Consider the following 26,655-nt stretch of genomic DNA (forward strand, 5'->3'; position numbering starts at 1 on the left):
ATTTTTTAAAGAAGTTATTATATATTAGAATTATATCTTCTCATCCCACTTAGTGTAGATGCCACATGAGAGACTTGTTTTTTATAGCTTTGGTAATAAAATTTAAAGGCAACATTTATAGATATATACTTAGAGAAACTCCTGATAGGGAAATTACTAGCAAGCTCACAAGGCTTAAATATGATTTGAAACTACATGTTTGCAAAATTTCCTAGGCAATTCCTGAACAGAATTTGAGCTGTGGTAAAATTTGAGAAATGCTAGGAAATTTATATTTCTTTCAGAAGTATTTATTTTCTTAACCAAAATATAGTTTATGTTCTTTAGCTACCCACTAAGAAGATCCCCTAAACCACTGTATGTTAAATTCAAAACATTTTTCATAATGGCCTTATTAATTTTTAGGGTGATAACATTTTGACATTTTATTCACATATCTATTTATGCAAAGATATCTTTAATCTCCTATCATATGCTGGGCCCTGGGATCAGCTCTTAGGACACATGTGGTCTCTGCCCTCACACTGTTGACAATCTGGTGAACATCTCTCCTATTTTATTATCATTTGGGGAAAAGATGCAACAAATTCAGAAAATCAAAACTGAAATTGATGTAGTTTATGTTTTTATAATTACATTCATCCTCAAGTCAACACTATAATTCAATTAAAAGACAAAATTCTGGATTTTACAGCTTTTGACAGTTAGCATCAGTATATTAATTACCAATTGCAGATGTCTTACACTTTGAAAAATTATCATTTCCACTTTATTTATCTTGAAGAAATATGCTCACAATAATTTATGCAACAGGAGGAATTGCCTATAAGCAATAATGTTGTACTGAGTTATAGCTGTTCTGCATTAAAATGATCTAAGTTTTATCAAAACCCAGCACATCTCCATCAAAGCATTACAGCAGTCACTCTATTATTATTTTTAAAAAGAGTGTAGTTATAAGCTTAGGATTGACAACCTTAAAGACCAGCAATAATGTTGTTTTTATTATTTCTTCATTTAGTTGTTGAAACATGAGTTTTTTTAGTACCTCAGGAGAATTTGTATAGTATGAGAATACTTAGTGATTATATGAACACAATTGTATAAAAATATGTATGTTCATACCAAAGTGTTTTAAGTCACTAAGATTATGCCTCAAATTCTAATCAGTGAGCCTAAACTGTTGATTCCATTTTTAATCTTCAAATAACACAAAGTAATTTGTGTTGTACTTTTCCAATCTAATTGAGAAGATGTCAAGCTGAAATTCAGATGCGCTGGGTTCTAGTATCTATTTAATATTATCTAGCTCTGTGATTTTTGACCAGCTCACTTCATCTCTCTGTATCTTACTTTATTCATCTCAGTTCCCTTCAAATTCTCAGTCTATGTGTCATTGTTTTGGATAATGACTATCATTATTAAAATACATTTTAGTTCAGGACCCTAAGTCAAAAAATTTTTTAAAGCTTCTCTTTTCTTTTATTAATTACAACATAAAAAGGTCTCCAGAAGGACTAATTCCCCTAATACTTCTCCCATCCTACCCAGTGCTGAAATAGAACAACAATTATATTTGTCTAAAGCCTGATAACGAGATTCTTAGCTTAGGGATCAGTTAGACCTTGAAAGATGTTTCATAAAAAAAGTTCATCTAAGTATTCATGTTTTCTCACATCCCTGCTTCCTCTTCTCCATTCTAACTTCACTTTCTTTTCATAGTGTCATGTTCTTTTCTTCTTTACCCAAATTTGACATTTGGGACTTATCCTTGCCTTCTGTCTCTAATTCCCACCCCATTTATTCAATCACCAAACCAATTCTCCTTTCATAATAAGTATGTGGTCTTTCCTTCTCCCAGTGCTCTCATCACTGTAGTTCAATGTTTTTAAAAGTCTGATCCATAGACCACAAACATCCAAATTCCCTAGAGTTCTTATGATTGGAATCACTTGCAATACCTGTTAATATAGATTTGGGGGGGTCCAGACCTTCAGGATCAAAATTCTGAGGATAGGGGCTTGGAAACCTACAGTATTATCAAGCATCTATCTCAACATGCCCAAGAATTCTTCACATTTTCTAATATAAATTGGATGTGGGTAAAAGGCTAATGCACACTCAGCCAGTTTTGGACTGCTGCCTTGACATGTTCTACCCAGATCATAAAGCGCCTTGCTTTAGAATAGAGCATTACCTGACACCTCTTATTCCCAACCATTGAAGTTTCTGTCAAAACTCAGAGGCAGTAGGAAAAGTCTTGTTTAACATCCCATTACACTTAATTTAATTCATTTGTCCTATCTTTGTAAGGTTTCTAAATATTAATGAATACATGATTAGTTAATTTAGGCATGATTAAGTTAATCATATTCTAGTTTTTCTTTTTTTTTACTCAGGGTTGTTTAAAAAATCTGATATTCCTTAATAAAATTTTCTGGTCATTTCAGAAACAGGTGCCTGTGGTTCCTAATTTTCCATAGTATCTTTTTCCATCCTATCCTCTTAATCCTTATGCTTAATTAAGCCTCTTTCTGTCTCATAGAAAGAGGATCTTTTGGGGGGATAGAAATTTCTATAATATTTTTATTGATTCCATTTATTCTCTAAAACTCCTAACCAGTGTTGCCATGGGTAATACACACACACCACCACCACTTTGGGTACAAAGGAAATTGATTGTCTTAGGGAAGGAAGGCTTCAGTTGCTGAGGTAGCAGCGATGATGGTAGAATGGTAGAATCCTTGGGAGAACCTGGGCAGTCCTTCTCCTGCCGGGATATGGAAAATGATCCTTTCATTTGAAACCTATAAAATGTTTCAGTGTGGTGAAAAGTTGTCAGTCTCTAAATTACATTTTCATTACAGACATAAAGGAGATAATTCTCAGAAGTGGGTGTTTGGAACTGACAGCTGCATTTATTCTAAGGTAAGGACTTTGTAAGCCACAACTTTTATTCCTAGATTTTTCCATTCCCAGATTCTTATAAATATTCTTATTGTTGAGAGCAAGAAATACTTTTTCTGCACAATGTTTCCCTGTGCCCAGAAGTTTAGAATTTAACTTAACTCAGTACTTTCCTGTGAGGTTTTGTTTGACTTTAAAATACAAGTTTTCCAAGACCAAAAATAATTCTTTCCAATTCATCATTATGATATGACCTAACATTTCAGGGCACCTTTTTTTTTCTATTAATTTTAAATTAAATTAAATTTATTATTTTTATTGAGTATAATTAATATATAACATTGTATAAATTGAAGACATACAACATGTTGATTTGTTACTTTATATATTGCAATATGATATTATCATAGCATTCACTAACACCTCTATCACATCACATAATTATCATGTCTTTTTTTGTGGAGATTAAGATTTAACTCTCTTAAAAACTTTCAAGTATGTAATACATTATCATTGACTATAATCACTATGCTATGCATTAGATCTCTAGGACTTACTGATCTAATAGTTGTGAATTTACACCAGTAAACAATATCTCTATTCCCTCATCCTCTAGCCTCTGGTAACCTCCATACCTTTTTCTGTTTCTATGAGTTCAGCTCTTTTAGATTCCACATATAAGTGATATCATGCAGTGTTTGTCTTTTGTCTGACTAATCTCACTTAGCGTAATGCCCTCAAGGTCCATCCATGTCATAGCAAATGGCAGGATTTCCTTCTCTATCATGGCTGATGAATATTCCATTGTATATATCACATCTTCTTTATCCATTCATCAGTTGGCACTTAGGTCGTTTCCATATCTTGGCTATTGTGAGTAATGCTGCAGTAAATATCAAAAAGATACCTACATAAGTTTTCTTAGTCATTAAAATGAGGAGATTGGCACTTTGGAAAACTGGCAATAGCTACTAAAGTTGAACATGTCTATACAACCCAGCAATTCCCCTACTAGTTTAATGCTAAAGAGAATTAATTACTTATCTTCAGGTAAAGATATTTACTAAAATGTTAATAGCAGCACTAATTGTAGTAGTCTCAGCATGGAGATTATAGAAATGCTTATTAGCAGTAGAATAAATGGATAAATAAATTGTGATGTCTATCTATCTATCTATCTATCTATCTATCTATCTATCTATCTATCTATCTATCTATATACAGGATGGAATACTATATAGCAGAGTTGGAAAATTTCTGTAAAGGACCATGTACTAAAGATTCGGCACTCTGTGAGCCATGCAATTCATGTCCCAATTTCTCAACTCTGCCTTTGTAGCTTGAAAACAGCCATAGATAATATGTAAATAAATGGTATGGCTGTGTTTTAATAAAATTTTATTTACGGAAACAGGTGGTCAGTTAGATTTGGATCATGGGCCTTAGTTTTCTGACTCTGGAGGATAGCAATGCCAATAAACAAACTATAATTACCCATAACAATGTATTTGAATATCACAAATATAATGGTTTACAAAGAAACCAGATGTAGGAGAATATACACTTCATGATTACAGTTATTTAAACTTTAATACCACGCAAAAACAACAAATCCGTTGTGTTAGAAGTCAGGAGAGTGGCTATAGTTGAAGGAAGTTAGTGACTGAAAGGGGCTGTGAGAAGTGCTTCAGCTGTGTTGCTATGTTCCCTTTCCTGACCTGGGTGGTTAATTAAACAGGTATTCACTATGTGAAAATGGATTGAATTGTATACTTATGATTTATGTCCTCTTTTTTTTTTTAAGATTTTATTTATTTGACAGAGTGAGATACACAGCGAGAGAGAGAACACAAGCAGGGGGAGTGGGAGAGGGAGAAGCAGGCCTCCTGCAGAGCAGGAAGCCCGATGCGGGGTTCGATCCCAGGACCCTGGGATCATGACCTGAGCCAAAGGCAGACGCTTAACGACTGAGCCACCCAGGCGCCACCAATTTATGTACTCTTATGTATGTGTATTATATGTACATAAAAATTTGCTTCAGTAAAATGAGGATACTGGCCTTGAGTTCTCAAGATTTTCCCCCAGTTCTATGACTCCAAATCTAAATGGAATGTTAATCAATCATCAATAACTAAGAAAGGCAAAAATTAGATTAACCCACATGGTATCTGTTAGTGTTTGCCTCAGGATCCCACCATTATGATTTTGGAAATGCTGAATTACTCAGATGAATGAAACTGGATATACATATGTATTAATTTTTTCAGGCTGCTGTAACAAAGTACCATAAACTGGGTGGCTTAAACAACAGAAATTTATTCTTTCCAGTTGTGGAGGCCAGAAGTCTGAAATCAAGGTGCTAGCAGTGCTGTGTGCCATCTGAATCCTCCTGGGGAAGATTCTTCCTGGCCCCTTCCATCTTCTGGCAATCCCAGACATTCTCGACCATGGCAGCATAACTCCAATCTCTGCCTCCATCTTCACATGGCCATCTCCCTCTGTGCCTGAATCTTCATATGCCGTTCTCCTCCATGCATGTGTCTGTGTCCAAATTTTTCTCTTCTAAGGACACCAGTCATATTGGATTAGGGCCCACCCTAGGGACCTAATATTAAATTGATTACATCTGCAGAGAACTTATTTCCAAATAAGGTCACATTCCCAGGTACCAAGGGTTAGGACTTCAGTGGACTTCTGGGGGGGACACAATTCAACCTATACCACAGAGCATGATAGTTATCAATGTATTCCCTCTCAGCTCCAGATCTTCAATTTTTACCAGGCACCTGCCTCAGGCAGCTCCATGGCAGAGGATTGCCAGTGGGGCACCCTCATCTGAATGGCTTCCTGGAGCATGTTGCTCGTGGGTGGCTTTATAGTGGAGTGTCACCAGCTAGACACCTCCCTGTGGACAGCTTCTCCTGGTTCTCCAAAGGCAGATTCATGGTAAAGCCTGTGTGTGATCTGCCTCAGGGACTTCTTCAACATGCAGTGAGCTATGGCCGTGCCCTTTTTGATGTGGTTTGGACCTCAGCCTTGGGTCAGGCCTCTTCTGTGAGCCTTCCCTCTCAGACCTCGCAGTACTGGCTGCTCCACATGCCTGCAGTCACATATTCTTCAGTGTTCTCTTTAACGCTTACTTGCCAATTTCCTGACACAAATCCTCTGTTACTAATTGTTTATACTAAACTTCCTATTCAAATTACTGTGTGGTTTATATCTCCTGATTGGACCCTGGCTGATAAAAATAATGGCTTTATTTCTCTAGTGCTCTAGAATGATACTGTTGGGCCGTTATTTCATGACCTGCATCGTTTTAGAAATTTAGAGATTTTGATACAATTTAAATTTTAAAATTAACATAATAGCATTTCCTTGAGTAGTTATTTGTTGGCACACTGGCTAAAATTACAACCTACTCACTAACTCAGCCTGGACTGTACACTTTCAGCTCTGCTCCTAAGCTGGGAATTTGACATAGGCATCAAATGTCAAAACATTTTAAAAAATAACCTTTATACAACTTCATTCTGAGGTTCACCCTAGCTTTCCCCTTGTCCTGTTTCTGACTCTACTACATTCCTGAGCCAGAAGCTCTAGGTTAGTGGAGAGGAAGTCACAGAAAGACCAAGACTACTTATACGTTTGGTAAAAATAAAAAGTAGAATTTCTCTTTTTAGAGAGAGAGAGGGACAGAGAGAGCGAGAGCAGGGGGAAGGGCAGAGAGGAGAGAGAGAATCTTAAGCAGGCTCTATACTCAGTGTGGAGCTCGACATGGGGCTCAATCTCATGACTCTGAGACCATGATCTGAGCCAAAATCAAGAGTCAGATGCTTAACTGACTGAGCTACCCAGGCATCCCATAAAAAGTAGAATTTTGAGACTGGGCTAAAATATTCTTCTAGCTCTTTGGCCTGTACCTGCATACAAAGACTTCCTTCTGAGATATACCTAAACAGAGCTGACTCGTAGGACCCAAGAACATAATTCTGTCCTATATAAGTATTGTCCTTCCCACCAACAGACACAGAAGAGCGGGACCAAGGTGTAAGTGTATTTTCTTTTCTCTCCCCAAATTCAGGTCCTAAACATCCACTTTTACTCTTTTTTTTACCTCCGTTTCTTGCAATTTATAATTTCCTAATTATTCCCAATAGTACATTCCCAATAGTAGCTAGCAAATAATTCATACTTTTGTGTTTCAAACACAATAATTTTTAAAAGGATTTTGATTCTAAAAATTTTAATATTCCATTCCCAAACACAATTGCTGTTCTTTTTTTATTACAATTCACAGAGCAAAACTATTAATGAGGAATTTTATTCTTTTAGAGGTTTAGAAATTTTGACTAGACCTAAATTTAGTCACATCCAAAATTATATCCATCTAGTTAAGGCTAAAATGGAGAATAATTCAATAATTATTTGAGGCTGGATCATAAATGGAGCTCATTTCATTTATTAAAAAAAGAAGACAGAATTACTTTAGGATATTAATAACTAATCTTGGTTCCACCACTTATTAGTTGTGTGGCATTATACAAATCATTTAGCCTTTTGCAAGAGTCACATTATTTGTCTGCAAAAGGGGGATATTAATACTAACATTTTGGTTATTTAACACAGATTCTGGCCTATCAATAGATTCTGGAATATTGATTCTAGCTAATTGATAATTTGTAGCTATTAATGATAACAATAATGAACAAATTTAAATATAATATTGCATTTTGTTATATTGTTTTTACTTGGATAAGTTTTCTTTTATTTGGCTTGTTTTTAAAGTTAACCATTTCTCTATTCATTTGTAAAAAGACAAAGTTAGATTACTTCTTTTATGCAATCCACTAGTTCCAACTAAATTAAAGATTTAAACGTTAGGGTACCTGGGTGGCTTAGTTGGTTAGGCTTCTGCATTCAGCTCAGGTCATGATCCCAGGGTCCTGGATAGAGTCCCACATCAGGCTCCCTGCTCAGTGGGGAGTCTGCTTCTCCTTCTGCCCTCCCCACCTCCATTCCTGCTCTCTCTCTCTCAAATAAATAAATAAATAAAATCTTAAAAAAAAATCAAGGAAGACAAGGAAATGGAAAAACGTTCCATGCTTATGTATTGGAAGAACAAATACTGTTAAAATGTCTACGCTACCTAGAACAATCTATACATTCAATGAAATCCCTATCAAATTACCATCAACTTTTTTCACAGAGCTGGAACAAATAATCCTAAAATTGGTATGGAACCAGAAAAGACCCCGAATAGCCAAAGGAATGTCAAAAAAGAAAACCAAAGCTGGTGGCATCACAATTCTAGACTTTAAGCTATGTTACAGAGCTGTAATCATCAAGACAGTATGGTACTGGCACAGAAACAAATACATAGATCAATGGAACAGAGCAGAAAACCCAGAAATCAACCCTCAACTCTGTGGTCAACTAATCTTCGACAAAGCAGGAAAGAATGTCCAATGGAAAAAAGACAGTCTCTTCAACAAGTGGTGTTGGGAATATTGGACAGCCACATGCTGAAGAATGAAACTGGATCATTTTTTTACACCATACACAAAAATAGACTCAAAATGGATGAAAGACCTAAATGTGAGACAGTAATCCATCAAAATCCTAGAGGAGAACTCAGGCAGCAACTTCTGCAACCTTGGCCGCAGCAACTTCTTGCTAGACACATGGCCAAAGGCAAGGGAAACAAAGGCAAAAATGAACTATTGGGACTTCATCAAGAAAAAAAGCTTTTGGGGCGCCTGGGTGGCTCAGTCGTTAAGCATCTGGCTTTGGCTCAGGTCATGATCCCAGGTCCTGTGATCGAGCCCCACATCCATCGGGCTCCCTGCTCCACGGGAAGCCTGCTTCTCCCTCTCCCACTCCCCCTGCTTGTGTTCCCTCTCTCACTGTGTCTCTCTCTGTCAAATAAATAAATAAAATCTTAAAAAAGAAAAAAGAAAAAAACTTTTGCATAGCAAAGGAAACAGTCGACAAAACCAAAAGACAACAGACAGAATGGAAGAAGATATTTGCAAATGTCTTATCAGATAAAGGACTAGTATTCAAAATCTATAAAGAACATATCAAACTCAACACCCAAAGAACAAATAATCCAATCAAGGAAGTGGGCAGAAGACATGAACAGACATTTCTGCAAAGAAGACATACAAATGGCAACAGACACATGAAAAAAAATGCTCAACATCCCTAGGCATCAGGGAAATCCAAATCCAAACTTCAGTGAGATACCACCTCACACCGGTCAGAATGGCTAAAATTACTAAGTCAGGAAATGACAGAGGTTGGCGAGGATGCAGAGAAAGGGGGACCCTCCTACACTGTTGGTGGGAATGCAAGCTGGTGCAGCCACTCTGGAAAACAGTATGGAGTTTCCTCAAAAAGTTGAAAATAGAGTGAACCTACAACCCAGCAATTGCACTACTAGGTATTTACCCCAAAGGTACAACTGTAGTGACCCAAAGGGGCACCTGCACCCCAATGTTTATATTAGCAATGTCCACAATAGCCAAACTATAGAAAGAGCCCAGATGTCCATCAACAGATGAAAACATAAAGAAGATGTGGAAAACACACACACACACACACACAATGGAATACTACTCAGCCATCAAAAAATGAAATATTGCCATTTCCAACAACATGGATGGAACTAAAGGGTATTTTACTAAGTGAAATAAGTCAATTAGAGAAAGACAATTATCATATGTTCTCACTCATACGTGGAATTTAAGAAACAAAACAGAGGATCATAGGGGAAGGGAGGGAAAAATAAAACAGGATGAAATCAGAGGGAGACAAATCATAAGAGACTCTGAATCATAGGAAACAAACTGAGGGTTGCTAGAGGGGAGAGGGGTAGAGGGATGGGGTGATAGACATTAAGGAGGGCACATAATGTAATGAGCACTGGGTATTATATAAGACTGATTAATCACTGAACTCTACCTCTGAAATTAATAATACACTATATGTTAATTCATTTTATTTAAAGAAAGAAAGCAAAAACAAACAAACAAACAAACAAACCCAAAGCATCTAACCCAGACTAGTGGTGAGTAGACATCTTTATGAGCATGTTAACATAGAATCCACAAAGAAAATGACTAATGACTTTGAGTATATAAAATTTTAAAAACTCCTAAATCTTAAATAGCATAAGGAAGAGTAAATAGAGAAATATGACAAACGGGAAATCTTTAAAATATAAATGTCAGAGATAGATAGTACCCTTAATATATAATAAGCTTGATAAAGCAAGTAGAAAAGGATAAACATTTCAATAGAAATATAGGTAAAGAACGTGAAAAGGAAATACGTGAGAGAAGAAAAATTAGAAGAGCCAAACCAAATAAAAAAGTTCAGCCTCCTTAGAAATTAAAGAAATGTAAAACAATGAGACATTATTTTCTCCCTGTTAAATATCAGTAGATGTAAAACTAGGAATATCCAATGTTGATGAAAATGTGAGAAAACAAACATATACATTTCCTTTTTTTTTTTTTTTGGTTTTTTTTTTTTTTGTATTAGTTATCTATTGCTGTGTAAGAAATTACCTTCAAACATAGTGACTTAAAACAACAGATATTTATTATCTCAATTTCTGTGGTCCAGGGACCTGGGAATGGATTAGCTGGATAGTTCTAACTCAGTCTTTCATGAGGCTGCAGTCAGTCACCTGACTGCAGTGCAGTCAGTCATCTGAGACTTGACTAAAATCAAAGATATGCTTTTTTTTTTCCCAAATTAAATTCAATTAGCCAACATATAGTACATCATTAGTTTCAGATGTAGAGTTTCAGATGTAGTTTCAGATGTAGAGTTCCATAATTTATCAGTTGCGTATAACACCCGGTGCTCATCACATCACATGCCCTCCCTAATGCCCATCACCCAAATACCCCTTCCCCTCCACCCACCTCCCCTCCAGCAACCTTCAGTTTGTTTCCTATAGTTGAGTCTCTCATGGTTTGTCTGTCTCTGATTACTTCCCATTCAGTTTTCCCTCCCTTCCCCTATGATCCTCTGTGCTCTTTCTTATATTCCACATATGAGTGAAACCATAAGATAATTGTCTTTCTCTGATTGACTTATTTCGCTCAGCATTATACCCTCCAATTCCATCCACGTCTATGTAAATGATAAGTATTCATCCTTTCTGATGACTGGGTAACATTCCATTATATATATTGATATATATATATAAATATACCCATATACCAAGGAACTGAAGCTTCTTGTCAATAGCAATTTAAGTATGCTTAGAAGCAGATCTCCCATGTAACAGGAGAACAAAATGGAAACTACAGTGTCTATCATAACCAAATCTCATTAGACATTAACAACACTTTTGGCATCACATTGGGCCACATATACAATCCTGATATAATGTAGGAGGGACCACACAAGAGTATGAATACTAAGAGGCAGGGAACATTGGGTGCTACCTAGGAGACTGGGATAATATTTCTGAGGGTCAGTTTAGCAATATTTATCAAAATCTATAAAAAAACATATTCCTTTTGACTCAGAAGTTCCACTTACAACAAGTTACCCCAAGGAATTAATTAATAGTATATACCATAATATATCTTTAAGGATATTTATTAGAGCTTTGTTTATAATAGTGAAAATTGAAAATAGATAATCAACAGTGAGATTGTATAAATATATTAAAGTATGTCTTTATTATGGATACTATATGTTGGTATTACAAATAATGTAGAATAATTGATGATGACAGAGGAAAATGCTAATGTGATTTGAGAAAAATCAGATAAAACATTTATTTTTACTGTATCAAAGATTGTGTGTGTGTGTGTGTGTAGAAGCAAAACTGGAAGTTTCTACATAAAACAGGTGGTAGGAGGATGAATAATTATTTTCTTTAAGTTTCTCTGTATTTTCTAAGTTTTCTATAAAAAGCATTTATAATCAGAAAAAAAAAGAATCACTTTTTAAAAATATGACTGATCATGTACTGACCAGGAGGAGATAGAGCATCTAGAGTATAAAACATTCCAGGAGAGATTCTGTAGACCTGCTGGCTGTATTTTTCATGAGGACATGAGTGTTCCTGTGGAGCCCCAAGTTTGGTCAAATATGTGGACTTTCTAATGTACATAGGGTTGGAAAAAATATCACAAATGGATGGGACCCGATTTAGCAACCAGAGAGTTATCACTGTATCCTGAGGGTGATATTGGTCAGCATGAGATTTCAAGAAGATTCTTAGTTTTCATAGAAAACTTCCCCCTCAATGGAATAGAACTTACGGCCCCAAAGCTGGTAAATGGCACAGTTGGAATTTGAAACCAGAATAATAGAGTGTGTACTGGGGGTATTAGTTAAAGCTTTTAAAGTGGGAATGATGTGATCAAAGATGTTTTAGTAAATACATTATTATTATCCAATTATTTTTATACAAATTATTAAAATTTATCATCTGGTCATAAAAGTGGATTCAAATGAGAAGAATACAATGAAGCCCAAAGGGCTGATGGACTTGGGAAATAATGAGGATTAAGACATTAGACTTCAATTTGGAGTGATGAGCAGATGCACTGGAAGAGAAAAAGTCCAAAGATCAGGCTGCTGATTCCCTAGAAGAGAAGATTAGCATTCCATATTTTGGAGGAAGGGGTTGTTTATATTGGTGGTCTGAGTATTGAACTGGTAGTTGCCTGGTTAGAGATCAAGATAACTTGGTCTTTGAGTAGAGAATACTAAAGAACTATGGTATCAAAATGTTAGAATAGTCATTACCTGGGGTGGAAATGGTTTAGAATGATTCTAAAGGGAAAATGCCAGGACAATTTATAAATCTCTCCAAACAGGGGTGCCTGGGTGGCTCAGTCATTAAGCATCTGCCTTCGGCTCAGGTCATGATCTCAGGGTCCTGGGATCAAGCCCCACATCAGGCTCCCTGCTTGGCAGGAAGCCTGCTTCTCCCTCTCCCACTCCCCCTGCTTGTGTTCCCTCTCTCGCTGTGCCTCTCTCTGTCAAATAAATAAATAAAATCTTTAAAAAAAAATCTCTCCAAATACATGGTGGGAGGATGAATAATAGAATTCGTCACTCTGTGTTACTTGTGTATGTCTGCCACCTTAGCTAGACTGTCTACTCCAGGAAGCAAAGCCCATGACATTTTTTTTTCTTTTTTTCGTCTTTGCTTCTGCTATGCGTAGCAGAATATTCAGATACATCATGGCTCTACCTTTTGGGCATGGCCTCATCCATCTCATTGAGTATATATTGAAGTTTCCCATGTTCCAGGTATGCCTTTTTCCAATAAGAGGGAAATATACCTCCGAAGTAAACTTAGATGAAATATCTTTATTATTGTCTGTTAGAGGATGCAAAACATGAAACTACTATCAGAATACAAGGGATTTACAACGGTCAGAATCAGAGCCATGGCATTTACGTGTGTTTGTTGGCCATTTGTATACCCTCTTTGGAGAACTACCTTCTACCCAGATTCTTTGCTAATTTTTTAATTGGGTTATTTATCTTTCTATTATTGAGTTGTAAGAGTTCTTTATATATTCAGTATACACATCCCTTATCAGACATGATTTGCAAATATTTTCTCCCATTTTGTAGGTTGCCTTTTAATTTTTTGATGACATTGTAGCACAAAAGTTTTAAACTTTGATGTAGTATAATTTAACTATTTTTCTTTTGTCATTGTACTTTGGTGGAGTCGCTTACATTTTTTAATAGACTTTATTTTTTAGAGCAGCTCTAAGTTCACAGCAAAATTGAATGGAAAATACAAAGAGTTCTCATATACCCTATTTCCCCACACATGTACAACCTCCCCCGCTATTGACATGCCCCATAGAGTGGTCATTTGTTAGAGTTGATGAATCTACATTGACACATTATGACCCCAAATCCATAGTTTACATTAGGGTTCACGCATAGCGTTGTATATTTGGGTTTGGATAAATGTATAATGACATTCATCCACCATTATAGTATCATGCAGAATTGTTTCACTGCCCTAAAAATTCTCTGTTCTCTGCCCATTCATCTTTCCCTTCCTTCTAACCTCTGGCAGTTGCTGATTTTTTTTTTTTTTTTTTTTTACTATGTCCACAGTTTTGCCTTTTACAGAATGTCATGTAGTTGGAATCATACAATATGTAGCCTTTTCAGGTTGGCTTCTTTCACTTAGTAATATGCATTTAAGGTTCTGGAGCCCCTTACATTTTTAATATGCATATTTAGTTATATAGCTTTTTTAAAAAGTTTAAGGCTATTCCATACCTCTTTTTCCAGAGCAATATAAGGATTTTAGTGCCCTTTAATTACCCCCTGAACACCTCTTCATATTTTTGTCAGAACTTTAGTTCTATACTTTAAAAAAGAAATTTATATCATACTTGAGGCAGGATGTCTAGGTTTTATGGGCTAGTAAACAAGCTGGATGACACTGAGCAAGTTGCTTAACCTCCCTTTGTCTGTTTCCTTATCTTTAAAATGGGCAAAATAATAGTATCCATTTCAAAGGGCTGTAGCAAGGATTAAAATGTAAATATATTATCTTGTGGAAATTACTTTGATGAAATAGTAGTCTCTAAGTATGCTCCTAGATAGACTATCATAGACTTCATGGAACAGAAAGGTGCACAGACCAAATAAAATGTTCAGATCACAGTTTATTCAATCAATTTCAAATATGAAGCAAAATGTATGGGAAGAGAGGTGGGCTAGGTAAACACACTTAAAGTGTAAGTGTGTTAAAGAGTCATAATACCTGAATCTCGGCAAAGTTGACATATCCCCTCTGTTGCATCACCCTTCCCTGTTGATGATGTGGTTACAAGGACCAGAGTGGAAATTTGAACATGGGAGCCCAACATACTAAAGGTGTCTGAGGAAACGACGCACACTTGCTCCACAAGAGAGCTTGTTGGCAAGTACACTTGACCAATACCTATGCTCCCCCTTTAACCTGACGGGCAGATATGCATTTGATTTGGCTGAAAATCCAAAATCAGAGTCGGCAATAGGTGGTCAATTAAAGATCTCACAATTATCGTGTGTCTCAGGTGCTTCATTTATACTTAATGTGTCATAAGTATTTCTTGCTTCATTTGTTATTTAGCAAATCATGACTATTAAATGCCTGTTTTTGCCCCTCTACCCCTTTCTATCTGTGTTCATAAATTTATGCTCACCTTACTCTCTGTCTGATACTCCTCAGTTTATTAATTTACTTATCTATGGTTAATGCAGCTAATGCATTTTATCCATCCCATTTGTTTTCTTGTCTTCTAGAGCAGAACTGAATATTTCCAGACAATACAGCAATTGCACATTGTATGTAGAAATAACTCTATAAATGTTAGCTATTATTATATTATATAAGATGGCTTTAATATTTTAATACTATCATCTAAGAGTAAGGATTAGCAATCTAGTTAAACTTGATCAGATTAAACAACTAACTGAAAATCCTAATATTAAAGTTATTTGGCTTGATTTTGATCTGAAATAGATAATAGGGTGCATTTTATTAGACCTTTTTGCTATGAATTTAATTTATCCTCCCATCATTCCAGTTGTATAGATTATTGGCTGTTACTTACAAGGCTAGTACTACTTTTAATTTTTTTTCCTTTCCTACAGGCTTATCCTCAGTTTGTTCTGACCTACCTAGAGGAGCTAACTGCACAAGTGGATGTGACCCAGAGAGAGTATCACATTCATCATGGTGCCCGGACTACAACTCATCAGGAACATGGTAGCAGCTTAGCAGAAGAGGTCAGTGTAGTGAGCCAGAGGCAAGACAGAAATAGATCACTAAAATGTATTTTGAAAAGAGAAAATGTTCAAGTTATTTTCAGGAGACAAGCACAAATTCACATCTTAATGATACCAATTGTTTAAAATCATACACATAATATAAATATATGCACATTTGTATTTATATAAACATCTATATGTACTCATATAAACATTATTTTATTAAATAGTGGATGACCTTGTAGCTTTTGTTAGGACTGCTGCCTTTGCTTCTGGGGCTGCATACAAATGATTTCTGTGCTGAATGAGGAAGACTGGAGGAACCCTGAAAAGTATAATTTAAATTTGGGGCATATGTAGCTTAGATGTTTCCACTTAATGAAAATTAGCTACATTATTGTTCTATTTCATTTCTTAGGTCCTGCAAGAAAGTGCCAGCATCCCGGGTCTGAAGCAACTGCCAGAGCCTTCAGACACCCATTTAATGCCAGAAGGTTCTCTTGGGGAGACAAGGCAGCTGACAGTGGCACTGGTGAGGAAACTGGAAGAGAAACATCCTAAGGCTTCTGCTCAGAGGTAGGGCACTGACAGAACGGAGCTTTATTGCTCAATGACATTCGATGTTTTCCTTCAGTTTCATGTAAGATTGATTTCTTAAAGACTATTGAAATATCTCAAAAGCCCTTTGGCTTGCAAGCACTGTCGTTTTCGGGTCACATTTGATGAAGAGAGGTGACATTTATGTGTATTTCATTAAAGTTTGATGTATGGTGTTGTTTATATTTAGGAAGGGTTGCTGTCCTGAGATCTCACTAAAATACTCTGAAATAACATAATTAACATGATACTAAGCATATATCCAATTGTGAAAATACCAAGAGGTCTTTAAGAACATCAGACCCATATAGGCAATCCTTTTTGTGTTCCATGAAAATATTATTATATTTAGACCTGAGGATAAATGCACTTTGGATGGTCTTAAGGAGTGGTAATTTAAAAATTGACATAATTTCTATAGAATAAAACTAACCAATGATTTTGCTAACCAATTGAAAGTCGTCCTTGGTTGGAAAATAGAAACTATTTCTCTGATCCTCTATTTAATTGGAAAATTAAGTTTATGTTCATTATTAGTAGTAGTGTTATTATTTTGTTCAGTTTGATGTTATAAATCACAAATGACATTACAAATTGCAATTTTAATATAATAATTGCTGACAATTAACTATTGATTGAAGTACTCTTAAAGGAGTAATATAATTCTTACTGTACTTTCTTTTTTCTATTATGTTATGTTAATCACCATACATTACATCATTAGTTTTTGATTCCATGATTCATTGTTTGCATATAACACCCAGTGCTCCATTCAGTACGTGCCCTCTTTAATATCCATCACCAGGCTAACCCATCCCCCCACCCCCCTCCCCTCTAGAACTCTCAGTTTGTTTCTCAGAGTCCATAGTCTCTCATGTTTCATCTCCCCTCTGATTTCCCCCCCTTCATTTTTCCCTTCCTGCTATCTTCTTCTTTTTTTTTTTTTTAACATATAATGTCTTATTTGTTTCAGAGGTACAGGTCTGTGATTCATCAGTCTTACACAATTCACAGTGCTCACCATAGCACATAGCCTCCCCAATGTCTATCACCCAGCCACCCCATCCCTCCCACCCCCCACCACTCCAGCAACCCTCAGTTTGTTTCCTGAGATTATGAATTCCTCATATCAGTGAGGTCATATGATACATGTCTTTCTCTGTTTGACTTATTTCGCTCAACATAATACCCTCCAGTTCCATCCACGTCGTTGCAAATGGCAAGATCTCATTCCTTTTGATGGCTGCATAATATTCCATTGTATATATATACCACATCTTCTTTATCCATTCATCTGTTGATGGACATCTTGGCTCTTTCCATAGTTTGGCTATTGTGGACATTGCTGCTATAAACATCGGGGTGCACATACCCCTTCGCATCCCTATATTTGTATCTTTGGGGTAAATACCCAGTAGTGCAATTGCTGGGTCATACGGTAGCTCTATTTTCAACTTTTTGAGGAACCTCCATACTGTTTTCCAGAGTGGCTGCCCAAGCTTGCATTCCCCACCAACAGTGTAGGAGGGTTCCCCTTTCTCCACATCCCCGCCAACATCTGTCGTTTCCTGACTTGTTAATTTTAGCCATTCTGACTGGTGTGAGGTGGTATCTCATTGAGGTTTTGATTTGGATTTCCCTGATGCTGAGCGATATTGAGCACTTTTTCATGTGTCTGTTGGCCATTTGGATGTCTTCTTTGGAAAAATGTCTGTTCATGTCTTCTGCCCATTTCTTGATTGGATTATTTGTTCTTTGGGTGTTGAGTTTGACAAGTTCTTTATAGATTTTGGATACTAGCCCTTTATCTGATATGTCATTTGCAAATATCTTCTCCCATTCTGTTGGTTGTCTTTTGGTTTTGTTGACTGTTTCCTTTGCTTTGCAAAAGCTTTTTATCTTGATGAAGTCCCAGTAGTTCATTTTTGCCCTTGCTTCCCCTTGCCTTTGGCGATGTTTCTAGGAAGAAATTGCTGCGGCTGAGGTCGAAGAGGTTGATGCCTGTGTTCTCCTCAAGGATTTTGATGGACTCCTGTCTCACATTTAGGTCTTTCAACCATTTTGAGTCTATTTTTGTGTGTGGTGTAAGGAAATGGTCCAGTTTCATTCTTCTGCATGTGGCTGTCCAATATTCCCAACACCATCTGTTGAAGAGACTTTTTCCCACTGGACATTTTTTCCTGCTTTGTCAAAGATTAGTTGATCATAGAGTTGAGGGTCCATTTCTGTGCTCTCTATTCTGTTCCATTGATCTATGTGTCTGTTTTTGTGCCAGTACCATACTGTCTTGATGATGACAGCTTTGTAATAGAGGTTAAAGTCCGGAATTGTGATGCCACCAGCTTTGCTTTTCTTTTTCAACATTCCTTTGGCTATTCGGGGTCTTTTCTGGTTCCATACAAATTTTAGGATTATTTTTTCCATTTCTTTGAAAAAAGTAGATGGTATTTTGATAGAGATTGCATTAAATGTGTAGATTGCTCTAGGTAGCATTAACATCTTCCCAATATTTGGTCTTATAATACATGAGCATGGAACATTTTTCCATTTCTTTGTGTCTTCCTCAATTTCTTTCATGAGTATTTTATAGTTTTCTGAGTACAGATTCTTTGCCTCTTTGGTTAGATTTATTCCTAGGTACCTTATGGTTTTGGGTGCAATTGTAAATGGGATCAACTCCTTAATTTCTCTTTCTTCTGTCTTGTTGTTGGTGCATAGGAATGCCACTGATTTCTGTGCATTGATTTTATATCCTGCCACTTTACTGAATTCTTGCTGTACTTTTTAACGTTTGAGAGAATTCCTAACTTGAAATATTCTAACTGTAGATAGAAATGTCAGTTGCATGAATAAAGAAAAAAAATGACAACTTTTAATTTCTTTTTAAAGAACCTTTCCAGCTTTATAGAGATAGAATTGACATATAACATTGTATAAGTTTGAGGTATACAGTATGACAGCTTTTTTTTCAATTAAAAGCTATCTTATATTCTGAAATTATATATTCCTGCCTCAGATTTTAGCAGGAGGGGAGCATTTTTTTTTCCTGATAACAAAAGTGACTTTTCAATTTATTGTCTCTTTGTTATCTAAACCTCACTTTGGTTTTGTCGTTTTGGGTAGGATGGGCACAGATAAACAAAAGAACAATTTAGTACCTTGCTGTTTCATAGTCTGGGACTATCCTGGACCTGTACAAAAACTTAAGTTCTAGTTTCTTTTCCTGCTACTTGCTTTTTAATCGTGTATAAGATTCTCAATTCTCTGACACCCCACAACACGAACACAAAGCCAGAGCTCTTCAGCCAGGCCCCTCTGTTCAGGTCACTAGAATGGCAGGCCCTAGGGAGCAATCTTTGAAGTTTTCATGTAAAACAGGAACTCAGGGAAAACTGGGCCACTGGGTAACTTAAATACAGTTTTATGAGACCGCTGTTGGCCTTTCTAGACTCACTAGGCAGCCATTTCTACTCTACGCTTTTCACTAGGCAGCCATTTCTACTCTGTGCTTTTTGAGAGCATGAGGGGGCTTGTCATTATCCTGGGTTCTATTCAAGGAGGCACAGGTTCCTGCTGCTCCCAGATTTCTGAAACCTGTACGGGATTTCCGTGTTTGTCTCCTGCTGGCCCTGGTCCTGATGGGTCAGTGTGTGGGGACTCCAGTGATAACTCACCTAATTCCCTATGACTCCCTCTTTCCCCAGCCTGGAAATATTTTCTGAGGGTCAAGGGCATTGGGTGGTTGAGGGATTTGTCTTCTGTATTTTGTGGTTGTATCTCTTCTGAAGCAGTACAGTCTAATGATGGAACATTGGGAGAAAGGCATATAGTATTAGGGAATGTGAGGCAAAAAATCCCCACAATACAAACAAAAAAACAAACAACAAAGCAGTTACCGTCAGTTAACATAACATAATACTTGTTTGAGTTGTTAGAATTACGTGTCTTTAAATTTCCAGGAATGTAGTAAGCACTCAATTAGTAGTCTGTGAAAATGTGCTGAAAACAAGTGGAGTCAAAAGCAGTTTTTAATAGGGGTTGTAGTTAGATTTGTGATTTTTAGTCAATAGAGATTGACTAAACACGTTTGGGATTTTATTTCATAAGAAAATTCCCAGGGCCCTTATCTTAGTGAGCATCCCTCAGGATTTGTGTCTCAGGCTACAGCAACTCTTCTAGTCCTCTTTTTTTTTTTTTCTTAAAGCCATGGGGATTTATCCTCATTCTCCTCTCCACCCCCACAATTTACCATAATAGATGTAATTTCAGTTTCTCTCCTTCTTTCTGTTCCTTAACAAAGTTATTTTGAGTAAAGAGTAAGTACTTAGAGCAATTACTTTCCTCCCATTTTGGAAGGAATTATTGGGCAAAATTAGAACATGGTACTGAATTTGGCATATTGATTACTTTGAACCTTAGGTTGTCTTGTTAGGTTTACATGCAGTCCAAATATAAGAGAATCAGTGCATTATATTATCACAGCTTTAAGAGAGGACTTTACATTTTCTTGCTTTTATCCATGGTAATTTTACAAAATATGGAATAAAATCATTATAAAAATAAAGGAATACTGTGAAATGATCTGAGTTGTGGAAATTGGAGAAAGAGAGTTTTAAAGCAAAAACCATTAATGAGCAAATAATCTGGAGAAAGAATATATGATTGAAAAGAATAAAAAGATACAGATACATAAATCCTTAGAAGTAGCCAAAGAAAGAGAGAACCACAAGTAGCCGAATTTGGGGAAAGACAGAGAGATTGGTAGTTAGTGGCAGGTTATATGTGAAAATGAAAGATCACATTCAATTTTTTTTTTTAAAGATTTTATTTATTTATTTGACAGAGAGAGACACAGCGAGAAAGGGAACACAAGCAGTGGGAGTGGGAGAGGGAGAAGCAGGCTTCCTGCGGAGCGGGGAGCCCGATGCGGGGCTCGATCCCAGGACTCTGGGATCATGACCTGAGCCGAAGGCAGACGCTTAACGACTGAGCCACCCAGGCACCCCAAGATCACATTCAATTTTTAATGACATATACTGACTTTGCTTAAGTGCTTTATGTGCATTATTGCCTAATAACCTATGTGCTTTGTAAAATAGAGGTATTCATCTCTCTTTTAGTGGTAAGGAAATTGAGGCACAGAGAGATTAAGTTACTTTGCTAAAGGCCTTCCGGGTAGTAATTTAAGGCAGGCCTATCTGAGCCCAAAGTCTTTTTCTTAGCCTCTATATTATTCTGCCTAACCATTCATGTTCTAGTCTTAGTGATTATTCCAAATCTTTAGACTTTCAGATGGGGCCTATCATTTTGGCTGGGTATCTTGGAAAGGGACCTTGAAATAAAGTAGAACAGGTTAGAAGGGGAATAATAAAAGATATGTCAATATATGCAGCTTTCAGTGACGACTAAATAAGAGGTAGAAAATATAAAGGGAGACTGTGAACCCCTGATTTCTTGTGGAATCCAACAGCTTAGATTTACTGATTTACAAAGCTTGCACTTGAATGGATTAGAAATTTTTAAAAATTTCTTTCTAATAAGGTGACTATAACTTGTCATGATTAGCCAAGGCATTTCCCACCTTGAATGGTGGTTCAGTTCAGCTTTGTGTATACTAAACTTGGTGATAGGTAACTAATAGCTGTCATTTGTTGAATACTTACCATGTGTCAACTGCTACAGAAAGTACTTATTCTTATGACAATGTGATAAATTTATTTAATTATTGTCAATGATAATCTGAAAGTGGAGGGACTCTTAAAATTCACAAATGTACATCAACTGAGGCTCAGAGTGATTTCATAGTGTGTGCAGTTATACAGCTGGAGATGGGAGAGGTGGGATTCAAACCCACCACCATTTGGATCTATAGGTCATGCTCTTAAGCACGGTTTTACTATTCATTCCTAGGCGTATTCATTCCAGTGACTTTACAACAGGATGTTGTCATGTTGGATAGTCATTTTAAGTTATTACTAAAATTTGATGTGTATTACATCATAAAAATTTGCTTAGACTATTGCCATCTTGATGGGTGCATTATTTTGAATTATATCTTAAAAAGAAACCAAACTGTAACAATCACCACAAACCCACAGACCAGGCTTTCCAATCTATGGAATCATTTCATTTAATATACATTTCAAACATTTGTGGAAAGCAGTCTGATTATTGATCTTTATTATTATTTCCCCCCTCCCAAAATTTATTTTTCCTGTTGAAGAAAAAGGATAATCTCTTACTGTGTGAGGCCTTTAATCTAAAGTTCTTAAGTTCATGATAGGTTATACTTTCTTATTTGCTTTAGCAACACGTAAAATGTTTTTTCTGCCTCTATCAGTGAGATATAGAAATGTGCTTATCTTCTTGCTCGGATAAACTGAGTTGTGTGTACATTTAATTCCAAGTTTGGTCCAAAATAAAATAAATGCCATATTCTGGCATCTTCAAGTGTCTGGAATGTGTTTGTTTACATTAGTTTATCCGATGGAGCCCTTTACCTTATTCAAATTGAATAGGGGGTGGGGAAGGACTGGGACAGCCGACAAAGCACGCTGACCCATCTTGTCACCCAGTGACCTGTGAGAAGGAAATAATGAACTGTGAGTAGCTGTCATCCTAACTGTTTCTGACAGTTTGCCTTTGGGCACATCTGTGTTAGTTGCATTGGAAAGGCCTTTGTTCTCTTCCCACTAGTGACTTTGTGGCGCGCTGAGGGGTTTGCTAGCTCCTGGACTCTTCAGCGGCCCCTTCCTTCCCAGGGAAGCAGGCAGCTGCCGTGGATCACACTGGCATTTCTCTTCATGACTCAACTTGGCATGTACTTCACTCTTTCAAAAAAGAACATACATTTAGAAGTCCTTTGAATTTTCTCATTTAAAATGTACTTTAATGTCTCCAGAGTTTTGATACTAACAACAAAGGAAGTTATAAAACATGTTTAGTATTATCCTAATTTTATATGGATAAAGGTAGAGATAAATTGATAGCTAACCAGATGGGCATGACTTGAAGGAAAATACATCCAAATATTGACAGCTGTTATTGAGTTTTAAATTTTTCTTTATTATTTTCCAAATTTAAATAATTGATTGTTATATTTGCAATAGGATACAAATCAACATATGTTATGAAAAACATTTTTAATGTAGATGCTTTTGATACATCCTTTATTAGTAGGAATATTTGTACTAAAATAGGTAAGGATATGCTCTATTTTGTTTCACATTTTCCACTGCTACTTTTTAAATAGATTTCTATATAATAATTTAAACTTTTAAATATTGTAGTATTTATGTTTTAAAGTTAATCTAGTGCATAAAATTGTTATAATCATTAGGAGATATAATTCGATAAGAAACAGGTGTTCTGTCTCCTGGTTTCCTGAAATAACACTACTATTTCAACGGCAACAAAAGCAGAACATTCTGAATAATACATATCATACCCTAAGAGAATTGTTTAAATTAAAATCAAAGCTTCATTTATAAAATATAATTTCTGAATCAGTTTTAAAGGCTTATTTACATTTTTACAATTGCTATAAAATCAGTTCTTCTAGTATAATTAAGTCTGGCTACAATTGGTGTGTAATAAACACTGAGTGTATGGTATTCACTTAGTTGTATTTACATTTCCAAGAGAATATAATACTTTTCGAGGAGAATATAAACTATACTGCAATGGTCAGTTTTTATAAGGCCCCCTTTTTAAAAAAACATCCATTATAGAATAAAAGAAATGAAGCTTGAAGGAAATTACATGCTTTTTTCTGCATTCAAGGTTTTTCTCTCAGTGACAATTTTGAGATGCACTAGCTAATGGAACTATATTATAGTCTCCTGCTTTTCAAAGAAAGGTAAATTAATAATAATGAGAAGTTCTTTAAGCAGACAAATGATGATCATATCTATGTAATTATAAATTGTAAAAAACCACATATTAAAAATTGAAAGTCATATTCTGATTTTCTTGAGTATTCAATAGCATGTGATTTATTATTCTGTTAAATAATTTATGTAGCTTTGCATATAGTTGATGGTAATCTGTAACCATCTTCTGCTTAGAACACTCTTCTCATTTTGTTCATCATATATCCACACAGTTTTTGTAGAGAGAGTGAATGTATAGGTCAGTTTTTTGTTTTGGGGTTTTTTTTAGAGGGAGGGACAGGTGAGGGAGGGGCAGAGGGAGAAGGAGAGAGACAATCTTTTTATTTATTTATTTTATTTATTTTTAAAATTTTATTATGTTGTGTTAGTCACATACAATACATCATTAGTTTTTGATGTAGTGATCCACGATTCATTGTTTTCGTATAACACCCAGTGCTCCATGCAGAACGTGCCCTCCTTAATACCCATCACCGGGCTAACCAATCCCACCCCCCCACCTCTAAAACCCTGTTTGTTTCTCAGGTCCATAGTCTCTCATGGTTCATCTCTCCCTCCAGTTCCCCCCACCCCTTCATTTTTCCCTTCCTTCTCCTAATGTCCTCCATGCTATTCCTTATGTTCCACAAATAAGTGAAACCATATGATAATTGACTTTCTCTGCTTGACTTATTTCACTTAGCATAATCTCCTCCAGTCCCACCCATGTTGATGTAAACGTTGGGTATTCATCTTTTCTGATGGCTGAGTAATATTCCATTGTATATATGGACCACATCTTCTTTATCCATTCATCTGTTGAAGGGCATCTCGGCTCTTTCCACAGTTTGGCTATTGCAGACATTGCTGCTATGAACACTGGGGTGCAGATGGCCCTTCTTTTCACTACATCTGTGTCTTTGGGGTAAATACCCAGGGTGCAATTGCTGGGTCATAGGGTAGCTCTATTTTTTAATTTTTGAGGAACCTCCACACTGTTTTCCGAAGTGGCTGTACCAAATTGCATTCCCACCAACAGTGTAAGAGGGTTCCCCTTTCTCCACAACCTCTCCAACATTTGTTGTTTCTTTCCCTGTCCATTTTTGCCATTCTAACTGGTGTAAGGTGGTATCTCAGTGAGGTTTTGATTTGGATTTCCCTGATGGCTAATGATGATGAACATTTTTTCATGGTCTGTTAGCCATTTGTATGTCTTCTTCAGAGAAGTGTCTGTTCATCTCTTCTGCCCACTTTTTGACTCGATTATTTGTGTTTTGGGTGTTGAGTTTGAGAAGTTCTTTATAGATTTTGGATACCAGCCCTTTATCTGTAGTGTCATTTGCAAATATCTTCTCCCATTCTGTGGGTTGCCTCTTTGTTTTGTTGACTGTTTCCTTTGCTGTGCAGAAGCTTTTTATCTTGATGAAGTCCCCAAAGTTCATTTTTGCTTTTAGCTTTTGGAGATGTATCTTGAAAGAAGTTGCTGTGGCCGATGTCAAAGAGGTGACTGCCTATGTTCTCCTCTAGGATTTTGATGGATTCCTGTCTCACATTGAGGTCTTTCATCCACTTTGAGTTTATCTTTGTGTATGGTGTTAGAGAATGGTCTAGTTTCATTCTCCTGCATGTGGCTGTCCAATTTTCCCAGCACCATTTATTGAATAGACTGTCATTTTTCCATTGCATATTTTTTCCTGCTTTGTCAAAGATTATTTGACCATAGAGTTGAGGGTCCATATCTGGGTTCTCTATTCTGTTCCATTGGTGTATATGTCTGTTTTTGTGCCAGTACCATGCTGTCTTGGCGATCACAGCTTTGTAATATAGCTTGAAATTGGTCAACGTGATGCCCCCAGCTTTGTTTTTCTTTTTCAACATCTCCTTGGCGATTCGGGGTCTTTTCTGATTCCATACAAATTTTAGGATGTTTGTTCCAGCACTTTGAAAAATGTCATTGGAATTTTGATTGGGATGGCATTGAAGATATAGATTGCTCTGGGTAGCATAGACATTTTAACAATGTTTATTCTTCTGATCCATGATCATGGAATATTTTTCCATCTTATTGTGCCTTCTTCAATTTCTTTCATGAGTGTTCTGTAGTTCCTAGAGTATAGATCCTTTACCTCTTTGGTTAGGTTTATTCCGAGGTATCTTATGGTTTTGGGTGCTATTGTAAATGGAATTGTTTCTTTAATTTCTCTTTCTACAGTTGCGTTGTTAGTGTATAGGAAAGCAACTGATTTCTGTGCATTGATTTTGTATGCTGCCACATTACTGAATTGCTGGATGAGTTCTAGTAATTTGGGGGTGGAGTCTTTTGGGTTTTCCACATAAAGTATCATGTCATCTGCAAAAGAGAGAGTTTGACTTCTTCTTTGCCAATTTGAATACCTTTTATTTCTTTTTGTTGTCTGACTGCTGTTGCTAGGACTTCTAGTACTATGTTGAACAACAGTGGTGAGAGTGGGCACCCTTGACGTGTTCCTGATCTTAAGGGAAAGGCTCT

At 36.3% G+C, this 26,655-nt stretch overlaps 1 protein-coding gene across 1 annotated transcript in view; it reads left to right on the plus strand.

The window, feature by feature from the left end:
• Positions 1 to 16,299, plus strand: part of LOC123857271 (doublecortin domain-containing protein 1-like) — a 34,215-nt gene extending 17,916 nt beyond the window's left edge. The window contains exons 6-8 of the mRNA XM_045893980.2: positions 2,868 to 2,928; positions 15,562 to 15,696; positions 16,097 to 16,299. Coding sequence (XP_045749936.2) covers positions 2,868 to 2,928; positions 15,562 to 15,696; positions 16,097 to 16,258 — 358 coding nt within the window. The 3' untranslated portion in view covers positions 16,259 to 16,299. The remainder of the gene's footprint in view (positions 1 to 2,867; positions 2,929 to 15,561; positions 15,697 to 16,096) is intronic.
• Positions 16,300 to 26,655: the final 10,356 nt, after the last annotated feature.

Source organism: Mirounga angustirostris, unplaced genomic scaffold, assembly GCF_029215605.1.
Source record: "Mirounga angustirostris isolate CCGP_5_RB_7025 unplaced genomic scaffold, mMirAng1.0.hap1 SCAF_13, whole genome shotgun sequence".
Classification (NCBI taxonomy): domain Eukaryota; kingdom Metazoa; phylum Chordata; class Mammalia; order Carnivora; family Phocidae; genus Mirounga; species Mirounga angustirostris.